Source organism: Parambassis ranga, chromosome 24 (assembly GCF_900634625.1).
Source record: "Parambassis ranga chromosome 24, fParRan2.1, whole genome shotgun sequence".
In the NCBI taxonomy this organism is placed as follows: domain Eukaryota; kingdom Metazoa; phylum Chordata; class Actinopteri; family Ambassidae; genus Parambassis; species Parambassis ranga.
In genome coordinates, this window is record NC_041043.1 from 9,314,520 (window position 1) to 9,329,808 (window position 15,289).

A 15,289-nucleotide genomic window follows, 5' to 3' on the forward strand; every position below is an offset into this window, starting at 1 on the left:
TCATACTGCATGGTATGTTCCTAGTTTAACATTCAATTACAGTGTCCTGACACTACTGTGCAAGCCTACATATATCTGATGACACACCATTTCTTCCCATAGAGCAACCTTCTATGAACCTTTCTGTTAAAATATACTCTGAAGTCAGCAGAAGAAAGATTGTAACAGGAGCCCACTGTTAGTGCCAAAGTTATCTTTGCTGACTCACACACAGGCCCATCTCACCTAAAAGCTGTGGTGGGTTCAGAAATACTTGAACCACTGTTATCTACACATACAGTGCAGACTTGTTTTTCAGGGGGAAAAAGACCAGTGGGGAGCACAACAGATGAAAGGTCTCAAGGAAACTACACACAGCGCGATATGACACAAATAAATTCACAAACACAGATACTGATATCTCACAATAGCTCTGCAGAGGGCTGACGATAATGGCTAATCTGCTGAAAAGTAGGAAGCAAGAATGCGTTTTTTAGTTAAATAATATAATTAGTATTTGCCACACTGCATGGCTGTTGCACATACACCGTCATTACTGCTTTGTAAATCTTCTGCAAATGCTTTACTGAGAAGACATGTCTAAAATAGAGCTGATAAAATCCCTGCCTTCTGTTCAAATAACCAGATGTTGCTGTTGTGACGCATATTAGTCTCAGGTCTAATCACTGCAGAGACAATATCGGTGCTTTTGCCTGCAGTAGAGACAGACAAGACCACTTCTGTAGAACTGATTGAATCCAACGACAGAGTGAACTGATTCCAAAGGGGATCTGGGGACAACCGCTTATCTGAATTGCGTAATGCTACCACTACAGCCAAAACAATAGAGTGCATAGTAAGTACAGATATAGCTGCCTTTATCTCTAAAGGTTTCCCATACTCTGATCTCCCCCTCAGTCTATGGTCTCACTGTGTCTTTTACCTCACTTTCTTACTGTTAATGGAACACAAATTAGGTCTCTTTCCTGCACTGTTCAGGTAAGGCATTAACAACAAATTGCACTCTTTCTGCCAGTTACAGCTCATTAGTAGAAATTCTGTCAAAAATGGGACTAGGACAAGAAAAACAAGACCATTTCCACAGAAAACTCAAAGTTCACAGCCATTAAGATGCTTTCTCAAACATTTGCAATTGTATACGGGCGGACCCATGTGAACTGTCTAAAAACAACAATGCATCAGATACACAGCCTACCATTTTCAAAAGCATCTATTACAACATCACGCAGAAAAATGCTGTAAAGAAACACTTCACTGAATTAGTTATTGCTCCTAATAATTGTGTGATTATATGCAAATGAGAAAGGAAGAAAACAGGACATCAGAGCCTGGCTGAGCTAGATCAATCAAAAGGAACCATTTAAGACGCTGTATACTTTCATTAAGAGCTGGCTATGCTAAATATTCACGCCTTTTCACCATCATTAGTTCAGGGGACACGAACAACCAAAGAGTTTCTTGTCAAATTCTCCCTGATAAAGACCCCTGACTTTGATTGGCCTCACGTGATGCTGTGCTGTGACTAAGTTTTATTAAGGATGGGTATGTGAGTCAGTGACATCTTCAGTGGGAGTGAAATCAACATGAAGGCATATTTCTAATTAAATACCACCTTTCTTTTCAGTGTTCACAGACTGAAGCAGCTTCTCCTGTTGTTCCAATCGCTGCAGGAGGGCCGCGTGCTCCGAGTCCCGGCTCTGCCTGAGGGCCTTCAACTGATCCCTGTTCTGTTGATGTTGCTTCCTGAGGCGCTGCTCTCTGGTGTCTCGCTCCCGTACCTCCTCACAGAGCCAGCGTAGCTTGGTCTGCACAGTTTAATAAAAACACACATGCATTAGAGTTAAAGGTTGGGAACTCTGGGAAATCAGAGCATTGACACTACCCAATGAATATTGCTTTGATAATACACTTGTTTTTTTCTATGTAACTTAACAACTGCCATTTCTACCTTTGATATATTTTCCTTTAAAAGCAAAAGCATCTTAATTCTTCTATTTTGAAGCTTTTTTCTCCCTTTTGTTTCCCCTATTATCCCAGAATACATTTTTTAGTGAGTATTTACACAGCATTTTCAACTAAGCCTGTAAATCATACCTACACTATACTCACACAAAACCTCTTAATAACCAGGCTAATTATCACTCTTGTTCTGCGCTGTCTAACTCTTGTGAATGCACAGTACTTGGACAACATTTCTGACAGGAGGTATACATTATGGTGATAAACACTCTGCTTAGTGCAAATACATTTTACCGTAACACAGGTTCATGCATCACTTCCCTCAGCCATAATTACACGTTTCTTTTGCAAGTTTACAGTGTTAAATGGGAACTGATTTGTCATGGGTAGAAGCCAGGTGGCTGCTATTATTGGGAAAAAAGAGGAACACGAGGCCATGAAGGCAACGCTGTAAATAAAAACTGCGCACTCTTCATTTCATCAATTGTAAGTACAATTGTAAGGAACATTGTGGTAACAATGAAGCTGACTTGTAGAAATAGCAGTGATATAATGTACTATGGAAGAACTGAAGTTCTAAGGGTAGTTTAATTTACAACTGCCCTTGCTCCTTTGATTATTATGGAAACACATTCCGTTTCACATCCCTGAACTTCAGTTTCATTACGACCACTGCTGACTCTCAACACACATCTGTGCTTAGCAGTAGAAAAGTGGTTCTCAACAATCAGTCATGTTTTCCTGAGAGGTTATACCAGGGTAAACATTTGTTTAAAGCAAGCAAAACTACATGTGGCTGGTTAGTTTTCAGTTCGGAATACTACTATTCCGCAATTATCTTGTACATAGTGTTACCTTTGGGAATGGCCATGGTAATAGTATCATTTATTCTTGTTTTCTTCATTATATATTCATATAAAGGAAGGAAGGCAGCACATTTGCAAATAATACAAATACCTTTGTCTCAGCTAGCCACCGATGGGGATCTTTCACTAAGCCTGGTCTCTGCGAGATCGCCTGTTGGTACAAAACAGAGATAAATGCAAATGTGAGCTTTCCTGTTATTATAGAATTCTGTTCTGAAAAAAAGGAGAGTAAAGACTGCACATTCTAATTTGTATACTAACATATATACTAACGTAAAATGTGTAGACAACAAAAACATGAGGACACTGCAGGGGTTACAGAGTCTAAAGAGTTAATGACAATGTGGATGGACAAAGGGCCTTCCTTCAAAACCCTTGCTTTTTTTTTAGGGAGCAGCTTCTGCCAACCTTAATTGGCCTGCATGTGTTAAACAGCCTATAAAACTACACATACACACAGTGGTCCATGCACATACACCTACGCACCAAGGCTGTGTGTGTGTGTATGTGTCATAAAAATGAGCTCAGGGAGTATGATTCCATCCTTTCCAGACAAGCTTGTCAGCATCAGCAATACAAACTGACTGTCTGCCAGCTCTTAATGACTGCTGACACACACGTACACACTCACAACACCACACTCAAGACAAAAAGACACAGAAAAACCCACATTACTAGATGGAACTCAGTTAAGTGCACACCTCCAGCAGCTGCTAAAATGGGCCAGCTACACATGTGGAACTTATTAATAATGCTTTCTATGTTTCATTATCTGTGTATTTCACATAAGTGGTGAATACCTGAAAAAAAAACAGATTCAGATACTGTACTACTTTCCTAAACATACTTCAAACACAAGTTGATTCATAGATAATCAAAACTTTCTTCAGTGGCCATTGATGTTTCACCAAATAACTAATGTTTTAACAGCAAATTCCCTCCCTGTATAAGATAACATTATATGTGTGTTTATACAGTTAGGATATAAGAAGAAAGAGGAGTGAATGTCTGCTTTTTTTTTATTTCAACTACAACAAAGCTGCCCCTTTGCTTGCTTATGTGACTGTTACTAGGCAATTGTTTTGTTATATTTCTTACTTCTACTGATGGTATTGCTTGATGTTTAAAGAACATGGATGTTAACACTGATGTTGGCTGAATGTAAACTTTACTATATATGCCATATTTTTTAAGCAAAAAATACTGTATAAGTCCAGTTGCCTCACTTCAACCTTTTGAATGAAAATAACCTGGATGACTAAGAACCTTCATCAACAACAGAGCAAAGTGGCAGGTCCTAGAACCATGCCATGTACAACATCCACTTTAATACACAATAAGGGAATTATTCAGTTAAAATCATTTCCAATTAACACATTTGGAGAGAGAGGTACTATAAGGAAAAGGCTGCTTGTGCTCTTATGATAAGGCAATGGGCAGCATTATTCCATTTAAAACAGGACCTACTGGAAAAGCCTACAATGGTTGGTCTTCTACCTACTAGGGGCTCAATAACTGTTCAAAAGTGAAATGCTATTTAATCAATAAATCTTTATCAAGAACCTTCTTGCAGTGCAGCTAACAGAGCTAAAACATAACTCCCTTCCCGGTACATAAGGTGGAAAAAAAACATAAATTAACACACAGACTCACACACTGCCATGAATAAAGCTGACAAGAAATACAGCTACTTTTTCAAGTGCACCCTTGTGGCAAGGTGTTTACGCATGATCAACAGACATGAAAAACACACAGCAAGTTTTTTTTTGGACTCTTTTCTGTCCTGCGTCTTAGCAAACAACATCGTCACTGCACAGATGTCAAGCAGCCTTTTCAGGGTGTCACTCAAAACCAGATCCAAGCAAGCTGAATCTCCCAAGTTGTTTCCTTAGCAGCTCAAAGTGAGCAACAGAGTACTGCTGTGTAGAGGTTCCCGTCTCATGGAGTGTACAACCGTACGGCAGCACATGTGACTGTGTGGGAGGATAAAAACATGCCACAATGCTCTTCACTCACACTCTTTACTTTTCCTGAGCCATCAAAGGCGGCTCTGCACGGTAGCAGACAAAAAGGAGGTGAAACTGCTGAAAAAGTGAACAAGTAGACTGGGAGTTGAAAGTGCTGTCTGTGGGGCTGAATGGGAAAAAAATGCCACTATTTTCGCAGTGGCACTGCTGTGGAATCCAAGCATCTGCCACTGCTAATTTCAAAATGTGACTGCATGGTTTATGTCTCTTTTAGAATGCAAAGTAAATCTGTATCTTTGGTAACAGCGAGTTTGTTTCACCTCCCACTGAGAAAATGAAGAAAATGTAGAGCAAAAGCTGCAGATGTAAACACTCTAAGAAAGTGGAATGGACACATAAGTATGTTCATAAAAAATTACCATAGTTGCATCTTCACTAAGCCTAGGAAGAAAATCTAATGTCAAACAGAGTTTAGCAGTTGCTATAGAGTGTCTGAATATGACTCTGTACACCCAGGGTCAAAGAGTGCACAGCAAATTAATATTAAAATTAAAGTGTACATTACTTAATATTAAAATTAAAGTGTACATTACTTAAGGTAAAATACATTAAATAAATGTGCTGTTTATAAGCTTGACATGATAGCACACATGGTGTACAAAGTTTTTCTTTACTTCCAATCTCTTCCCACTGTCTTACACATTCGTGCATTAGTGCCCCTAGAGAGTAGGAAGGAAGGAGGGCATCATGAGGTAACAGAAACCTAATATACCCTTTAACTGTTAATGATCACCCTCATTAGTCCGATCACTATTAAGTTTGACTTCTTCTCAACATGACGGATTGCAGATGAGAAAAGGTGTTGGCTCGGATGTCTGACTGCGGCACTGCCAGGCCAGACTGAGAAATCTATAAGAGCAGATAAGAACAGCCTGGGTTCATTAGCTTAAGCAGCAGAGGAAAACTAGCTTAACACATAAGGGGAGGGGTAGTGTGTGTGTGTGTGTGTGTGTGTGTGTGTACTCTGCATACTTCCAGGAGGCAACATCTATAAAACAAAAATAGTGACTGTCTATAAGCTTTGTAGAAGTTGTATGCACAAGTAGATTTGGGTGTATGTGGGTTTACAGTATTAAACATGATTAAAAGCATACCAGTATCCTATTAGAGGTAACAATCTGGCAAAACAAACATCAAACGAAATGGTTATATCTCCCTGCTCACTGTAGGATGCTGGTTCATCAAACTCTATCCATCATAAACTGACAGAAAGTTCAATTTAACAAGGTACCAGTTGAACAAATTTAGCACATAGAACTAAAGACCAAAATACTTTCCCCAGGAGTGTGTGGACCATCAGACCTAAACTATGAGTTGCATACCAGTGTTTCCATTAAAAACAAAGCAGCTTTAAACGAACAACAAAAAAAATACAGTAAAATATGAAGAAGGAAAATACCTGTAGTTTGTCTTCGCCATTCCTAGCCAGGCTACGGCAGGCTGTGTCCACTTCCTCACCCACTGAGGTAAAGACATCCTCTTGCTCTGCTTCCATTTGCGACACCTTCTGCTCCAGCTTAACAATTTCTGATTCAGAGGCATGTCTCCGCTGACCTGACCTGACCTGTGAAGGACAGCAGACGGCTAAGAGGAGCACAGCAGTTGCAGAATTACTTTATCATGTCATTTGACTTTTTAAAGAGATTTCTGTAGATGAGAGTAAATAAAAATATTTTGGCCTCTCTGAGATCGATTGTAATAGTCCTTCACAGCTTTCTTCAATAATAAACACTTAAATAAAAGACAAACAAGACTGGGTATCAGACAGCCATTGAGTTTCCTCTCAAACAGATCTAGTTATGTTTCCATTTCTGGAGAGCACTGTCAATAGTTTCAGGGTCTCTACAGTCAATCAATATGTGCGAGGACAGGAACCAAGTGATCAGTGCTGCCCAGGGACCATGGATCATTATCCTGTCCCTGGGATAATAAACAGCCCATGTTACATTAATAAGAGACCCTTTTTTCTGCATCCAGCCAATTTCAAATCAATACAGGGTTCCTGTGAAAGAACCTCATACAACGTATCAGGGGCCGTCAGAAATTGGAATTGGGTTCAATTCTTCATCAGCTGTTGTAAAATACCAGGGCAGGTATTGATAAAGACCCTTTAAAAATAATGCTGATTTAGCACTCTACTTCTTGACCCCGGCCTCTAGGGTCAAATAAGTATGTTTAACCCTAATATGTTTTTGTTGATGAAAATCACTCTAACAACATCAAATATACAATGTAACAAAACATGAACCTCTCATGGTATAATGTGGCATTGTACAGTCACCTATTATTAATCATCTCATTTGGAAAAACATGGCAGAAGTGTCCAGGCTTACTTTGTCTTCCAGTTCTTGTTTGAGTAGCTGGTATTTTCGGTGGAGAAGTGCATGTGCCTCGTCTTTTGTGCTCAGCTGTGTTGCCAGCTTATCACACTCATCCTTCATCCTGTCCAATTTGATGCGCAGCGCCCCACACAGCTCCTTGTCTGATGCTGCATCTGCCTAGTGGAGAGTGGATATGTTTAAGGCAACGACGCACAGCTAATAATTTTCAGATCATAAAGACAGGTAGTTTATCTGGTGCAAGTATATCAACTTGGAACAGGTGGCAGTTTTCAATTTCAGTGACTTTTTACTGGTAATATAAGCAAATAGATTCATATCCACAGTCATTTTACTCATATAAATCATGTAGAGCATGCAAAATCAACTAGTAGACCAGCATAATTTGTCAAATGTTAAGTCACATCTTGCTGGCACACACTGAATGACTGACAAGGCATTGTGCTCCTCCAACAGAGAACATCCTGGTCAGGAATGTGGGTAAATGCCAAGACTCTGAAATCATGGTTTCAGCCCTTAATGCCTGTCCCTCACTGTCTGAGTCCAGCTCAAGCCTCAGACACCCAGCTTTCTATCTGCAATAATACCATTATCAGAGATCCAGATATAGTAAAGTTGAATGAACAACAATGACTCAGGATTGCGAGTGACAGGAGTCACAGAAAAAAAGAGAAAAAAACAGAAAAGCTGGAAGTGAAAATTTAAAATCAGAACAGGAAAGAGGCTGAGAGAAGGATTACGACACAGAGACAGCAAAGAGAAAGATAAAGAAGAGGAGAAGTCTAGAGCGAGAGAGAGAAAGAGAGGACAAGGACACAGAAATAAGAATATTTTAAGCTTTTTCTGACAGTTGACTGTATCACAATTGCACCACAGGCTTCCAGCTATGCTATGTGAATATGGGGTGGGCTTCTTAGGGACATCTGCAGCACCCGTAGGCTAGCATTTAAAAACATTTCAACGCCCTTGTCCTTACCGCACTTGGAAATGACACCATTACAATGAGCTATGTCAGATATTAATGCCATTCAGCGCAGCTAATGGGCTAAACTCAACCATATCAGGGAGGACCATGCCCCTTAAGAAACAATGTACCCAGGAGGGCTCATCATTGGAGATATTGAAGGTAGGGAGGGGGCTGGGTGCTAGGGGAGTAAGCCAAGTGGAGTCCCATATCTCCAGCACTGCCTTGATGAGACTTCTGAGGTCTGATATCAGGGTTTTTAAATATTCACGCTTGGAGCTTTGGAATGGCCGTGAAGATCCACGGGGCACCACACACCATTAAGAGCTCAGTTATCCTCGGTTCACCCATACTCAGAGGACAAAGGCCCGGCCAATGAAGAAAATTACTCTAAATGAGAATTTTGTCTGTGTCTCGCTGGGTCGGAAATATGCCAGATGTTTAGTGGCTGTGGCATGCAGAATTTGAAGAGTGTGCCAATGATATTCTAAATGTCAATTAGAGTGTGGCACTCTGTGATCCATGCCTAGGTGTGAGGGAAAATAAATCACAATGGCTGGCTTTTCACCTTGAAAAGATTTGATAAATTGTGTGTGCCAATTCTGATACATACCCTAGAGACTGGCAGTATTTTTGTGTTGGACCTTTATTAATATTTAAAGAATTTGTACATGTTTAAATTTATTGCAGAACATATATATATATATATATATATATATATATATATATATACACACATTTTTTTTTATATATATATATTTTTATTTTATTTTTTTCCTGCAATAATTGGATAAAAAAAATGTATAATAATCTAGTGTCTGTACTCAAAATATGTAGCTATGGGTACATCCAGTCTGAAGGTAACAACATCTGTAGCAATTAAGTAGCAGACAATTTCTTGGCTAGAAATAGCTGCGATCCAACAAGTGGAGTGAAGCTGGCCTTAATTCTACCCTAAGAAAACCAGCATTTGGCTCCATTTACACATTTATTGTACTGACATTTTTATAAAGAAAGGGCCTACCTTGACCTCCCTCACACGTGCCTGTATTTCTTCTCGTTCTTTATGGCATAGTTGGAGCATATCCTGCACTTCACGATCCTTTCTCATCCTGGCCTCCTCCATTGTGGCCTTCGTGTTGTCTAGTTCCTTCTGATGTACCTCCCTCTCGAGCTGCAGGTGCTGGCTGAGGGCAGCCCGTTCTTTTTGTAGCTCTGTCAGCTTGGCCTGAAGCTCCATGTTTCCCTTCTGGAGCTCCTTCCTCGACCTCTCCTCTTCATTCAACCGCTGGGTAAGCTGGGCATGGGCGGTGGTCATCTGCTTCAGGGCTGCCTGAAGCTCATTGTGCGTGTCCTGGTCTTTCTGACCACGGCGAGCTTGAACATTAACTTGTTCTTCCAACCTTTGGATCTCTTCTTTTAGTCTTGCATACATGGTGGCCTGACGCTGGCTTTCGTCCTCCCGAACAGCTGACACTTCCCTCGCCTACAGATAGAAACACTATTAGGATCTTGTCAAAACTTGTTAAATTACTCTAAATGTTTCACATGAAAAAAGATGATTGATCGGCCAAGAAAGTTAAATCAAAATTTCAGGCATCTCTTCAGGTAAACAGTGCTTTGCTCTTGCTTGTAACCACAAAATGTGCATTTAAAAGGGGGGGTTTAAATGTCTTAGGACATCATAAGTGGTTGCTGACTACTTTCAAAAATAGCATCTTTCATCACGATAGTGATAAACTGATTTTAATATCATCTATGCTGCTGTGATTTAAATAGTTAAAAATGAATTTTAACCTGCCAATGCCCTGATGGATTAAAATGTAAGAACTGCAAAGATTACCACATGAAACTTGTTCAGTAAAAGCCTGACCCACAGTGTCAGCCCTGTGAGCTATTTTAAAAATATCGATGTGTGTTTTGTGTCTCTAGTGATTTGAAAAAAAAGAAAAAAAAAAGAAACTATTTCTGTCTGTTCGACCGCACACCTCCCGGATTTTCTGCTGCAGTGACAACTGGCGCTGGTGAGTCTCCGACAGCTCCACGTCCTTGCGGTGGAGCTCTTCTTCACGCTGGGCCAAGCGGCCTAGGATTTCAGCGAGCTCCCTGCGGGCCGCCTCAGTCTGCTGGCTCAGCGCCTTCAGCTGGGCCTGAGAGCTTTCCTTTTCCCTTGCTGCCTGAAGGGAGAAGGAGAGAGCAGGAGCAATAATGAGACGGAGGGAGAGGAAGAAGGGAATGAAGAATGACAAATGAAGAGGAGGGAGGTTCTAACAATAATGATGAGAGCAATAGAAAGAGTGACAGAGAGACTGAGGGTGGGAAACATATGCAGTACCAGCTCTTGCACTGATAGGAAAATGCTAGCACTCAGCTTTCTGATAAGGGACAATGGTCAGGTCTGTTCAAAGCAGATTGCTCCTAATACTCTGGCTTTGACTGGAATTTGCAAAGACTTTGCTGCAGCTCAGAACCTAATCATTTAATTGAGCACTTGATTCTCTCCCCTAATTCATTAAGGGGGCAGAAATGATTTTGTAATTAATTCATGTCACGTCGAGAATGCCAGGTGGGATTCTGTCTGTCTGTCTGTCTAAGGGGAGAGAGGGTGTTGACTGTGAGACTGAAGGTGACTCACTCAGTTCAAATGGAATGGAACTGGGAGGTGACCTAAAAATAGTTGGACATTAATTATTCAACTAAACATATACCACTGTAACATACCATGCAAAGGTACTTTTTTAATGTGGTCATGTTATTAATTTAATTTAAAATACTTTATTCAGGAATTTAAATCTGACATTGACACCCTCTGAAGACAAAACAGAGGAAGGATTAACACCAGAGAAAAGGTTGCACACTTTTGGTTGAATAGTAATAGTAATTAATAATTATAATAATTTTTTAAAAAGCTACAGTTTTTCATGTGTTTTAATAAGTTTTGGGTACCTTAAAGTAGCTTGTTCTGTGTATCACTGTAGGCAGTAGTTGTAACCTGGTTTTATCCCACTATCCACTAATGTATTCTGATCTCACGAGTTACAGAACTACAGACAGAGTTTGGCTGAGATAAGTTTTGTCTTGTGTTCGCTGCCTGGGGCATTGCTACTAGAGTTGAGAAATGTATTTCAGTACAGACATTATTGACTACTTCACTTGTGAAAATTACAAGTTATGCATGATTGGTCAGAGCATGCAACAAATAAAGAAATGGCACAGGCTCAAACGTAGCTACAGTAACAGTGCTGCCAGCCAGCTGGCTGCTAAGACAGCTTGTAGGAGTCGCTGAAGCTGAAGCAGCAGAAACAGCTGCAGCAGCAAGCAGAAGCAACACAAAGCACTTAAAGCCAGAATGTTTGTGATAGAGCTGCCTGGAGCCAGCCACAAGACTTAAGAGTACTATTTGTGGTGCAGATGCCCACCAGTGCCAATCAGCTGCCAATCAGTCAATAAGCTGCAGTGAGATTTTCCACAGTCTGGTAAACCTTTGCTGGATTTTGTGCAACTGAGAGCTTTCAGTTCATTCAGTTTCTGGCAGAAAGAAGGACAACAGTAACGAGACAGCAGATGACGACTATGCAGTTTTGACTGGTATTATTTGACAGTTTTGCCTGCCTGTTGACAATAGCACACATAGTAAGTTTACTGTAAAATGCACATTGTGTTTATACATTTCCATGCAAGATGCATTGCATGAATAGGTCTTACACAATGTATATGGTATGCCTAAAGGTATTGTATTTCTGTCACACTGTGAAGACTCGAAGCAGGATCCACGAACCAGATATTCCTATAATAAGATACACCTTGTTGCTTTACAGATGCAAGCAAGTGATTTAGCTGTGCATGGCTAAAGGCTGTTATGTGACTCACTGGATTAAAGATAATGAAAAATATAGCATTCTCTTATATGGGTCGACCTCCCAAAACACATGAGTCTTTGTTTACTCTCAGTGTCACTTAGGCCCTGTTCACACTGGAGAAAGTCATTCCAGCTAGAGTAGGATTGAGCCCAGACAGCCTTTAGGCTGGATGCGTTCAGACCTATTTTCAAATCTGGCTAGCACACAGTTGTGTCCGCACTCAATCCGGCTTCATCTAGCGTGTTTGCTGTTCTCCAAACCACTAGGTGGCGCCTCGTAATATGGCTAATAATGTGGCAAGCCGGATTCGCTAGCCACATTTGCGTTCACACCTGAGCCACATTTGAGCCAATCCTGCTAGATCCACCTCTCGAGGGTGGATCTAGCCGGCTTGAAATCAAACTGGATTCAGCCGGATTGGAGGTGTTCACACTTGGAAAAAAACACATCTGGATTGATCTGGATGCGGCCAAATCCTGCTTAAGCCACATTTTTTTCCCAGTGTGAAAGGGGCCTTAGTATCTTTCATTAGACCTGCCTAACTTAAAAAAATGGGGACACATACAATGCCCTGAGTTAAGTAACTAGAGTTCATGTGTAAAATTGGCACCAATTTTTAATGGTGTGATGATTTTGCTCTTTTCAAATGTTTGAAAATCCTTGCACCAGCAAAAATGTAGAAATAAAACAGAAAAGGCAGATGAGTCCACTAGAATCAATGACATGGTAAAAAAACGGTTGAAAGCCAATATTATAAGGATCAGTAGGCACTTGGCTGTGCTACAGTAGGGTGCATTCATTACACACAAAAAAATGCTGTAATGAATGCATCTGCTTCAACAGACCTGCACAGACTTGTCAGTGTGAAATTGAACCTGGGCCCTCTCCTCCTCCAGCTCCTTCTGCAGTCTCTTGCACTTTGACCTCCACTGGTGCACGGCCTCTTGGGCCCTGGTCTTCAATTCATCTCTGCTCCTCATGCTCTCCTGGAGTAATGCCTCGGTTTCTCTCCTCTCTGTCTGCCCTCGGCTCTAAAAAGATGATTGAATGTATGAATAAAAAAGTGTATATTCATTCATTATATGAAACCATGTGGTTTCCTTCTCATTCTGAAGGATCTCTTTAAGGCAGCGCTAGTTTTTTTTTTTAATTTTCAGCCGTATAATTTGATATAAGTCACCTGTATGTCGTTCAGCTTTTCCAGCATTCGCAGCTGCTGTTGTTCCCGCTCTGCCAGATCTGATGATAATTCCTTGTATATGAAGAAAAGAAAGGTCAAGACATGTGTGTTTGACCGAGTACTATTGCTAGAGGTAGAAAAAAGACAAAAGGGCAGCAGTGTAGAGACAGAAACGCAGAATAAAAATTACATAGACACGGTAGGGAGGCAAAGAAAACCGGATTTACCACCTTGTGTTGGTACGCCTCGGCACACCAGTCTAGGTGCAGTTTACACCCATGTCATGTACAGACTTTGACAGGTGTTTTGGGGTGGAAAGGAAGAAATAAATGATGAAAAGCATGCAGTCTTCAATTCTAGACTATTTTTACGGAGGAGTGCTGAGCACTAATATAGAGCTTTGTGTCATGGTGCAATGACAATCGCTTGAAGGACAGTGACAGCTGACTAATAGAAGAAGAAAAGGCCTCCTCTCCTGGCTGGTATAGAATAAGACATTTGAATAAAATGTCATAATTAAAATAGTAGTTATTAGTTAAAACTGACCTCTGGTGAACTAATCTCATCACTTCATTCTTCAGTACATGTTTGCTATAAACTGAAAATTCCATCAAGACATTCCACAGATATCACATTCAAGAGATAGGAACAGACAATCCGTAAACACAGGCTCAAAAGATTGTAGGAAAATGATAAACTGTAATAGGTGAATATAGCGAGCAGAAAAGGGGACAAAAGGCAAGGACAGAAAGGTCAATAAAGACCGAGGCTGTTTAAAATTGGATTACCTACAAAGCTGGTTTGAAAAATAGTCTGAAAGGAGAAGTGCTCTGGATTAACTTCATAGCCACAAGAAAATCACAATCACTTTGAAGTACTGAGTTTGATTGAAGTCTATAAGTAAATGTATGTTAAGTTATTCTGCTGATGTTTAGGTATTTATACTAAATCAGTTAGGAGTAATTAGTCATACAGTGATTAGTCACACACCTATTACACTGTATATAAATCCAGTCACTGAAAAATCGAATCTTCTGCTCTATTCCCCTCATTACACTTGATTTTTGCTCATTTGCGCCGAAAATGAAACATTTCCTATGTCTATTTTGATCTGAGCATAAAAACAATAGGAGATGCCCCAGGTGATACATGCAAACACCCACTTCATCTCCTAACACCTACTCTGCAACGTGAAATTTTTCTTTCACATTTGTAGTGAAAGAAACATCAGAGATTAGAAGAATGTGCCCGAGCTCAAAGTGCAGCTTTTCCCACTACATATTATTGATACCAAGAAACAGAGCCTTGAATACTTTTGCTTAGCAAGGGATGCATTTTCCCTAAATTTTTTTTTTTGCCTTGTTACAGTGATGGAACTGACACATTGCACCAGTCTGAGAGGGATAAATGACTGCTGGTTGACTTAAGATCTGCTATTCCAACTGTCACTTCATCTGACGATTTTAAGAGGATCAAGTGGCATGGAGTTGGTGGAGGGTGCAACCATGGATGAGAGGCACCCGACAAACTGAAACAACCCTGTTCAGGGTGAAGACGCCAGCAATGGGTAAAGTCCAAAGCATGGTTGTTTTGTGTTCATTTGCACTCTAGCTGTGAGATATTCAATATTTTCCATTTATTCTTCAGTGCAGTGCAAAGACTATGAGACAGCTTCCAACTCCTATAAAACACTCAGTGTGAAATCTGAAATCTAATGGTTTTATAATTTCTGATACACACCTTCACCTGTAAGCTCAGTTGAAGCCTCTCCTTCTCCTTACAGTCCAGAGCCCTTTTCAGTTCTTCAACCTCACCGAGGACGGAGACCTTGCACAACTGAACACGTAGCTCTGCCACTTCTTTCTCCAGGTCTGAACGATCTAGGTACAACCACATGTGTGCAAATAAACACCACCGAATTGTTGCCACGCACAAAAAATATCACACATAGTGAATAAAAACAAAAACAATTTATAAACCAGACAAGCCATGGCAAGTAAAAATAAATTTCCCACCCCTATTTTTGGAGCGCATATGAACGGTTCATTGTCAATCACTTCAATTGGTCACTTGGGCCAGACCAAGATTGAACAG

At 40.4% G+C, this 15,289-nt stretch overlaps 1 protein-coding gene across 1 annotated transcript in view; it reads right to left on the reverse strand.

Annotated features, from left to right (window-relative positions):
* The window catches only part of cep128 (centrosomal protein 128), a 31,680-nt gene that overhangs the window by 7,055 nt on the left and 9,336 nt on the right, over window positions 1–15,289 (reverse strand). The window contains exons 11-19 of the mRNA XM_028397055.1: window positions 14,936–15,075; window positions 13,196–13,267; window positions 12,861–13,046; window positions 10,144–10,332; window positions 9,180–9,641; window positions 7,186–7,350; window positions 6,252–6,416; window positions 2,917–2,976; window positions 1,613–1,805 (exon numbers count right to left, since the gene is read on the reverse strand). Of these exons, the coding sequence (XP_028252856.1) occupies window positions 1,613–1,805; window positions 2,917–2,976; window positions 6,252–6,416; window positions 7,186–7,350; window positions 9,180–9,641; window positions 10,144–10,332; window positions 12,861–13,046; window positions 13,196–13,267; window positions 14,936–15,075 (1,632 nt within the window). The remainder of the gene's footprint in view (window positions 1–1,612; window positions 1,806–2,916; window positions 2,977–6,251; window positions 6,417–7,185; window positions 7,351–9,179; window positions 9,642–10,143; window positions 10,333–12,860; window positions 13,047–13,195; window positions 13,268–14,935; window positions 15,076–15,289) is intronic.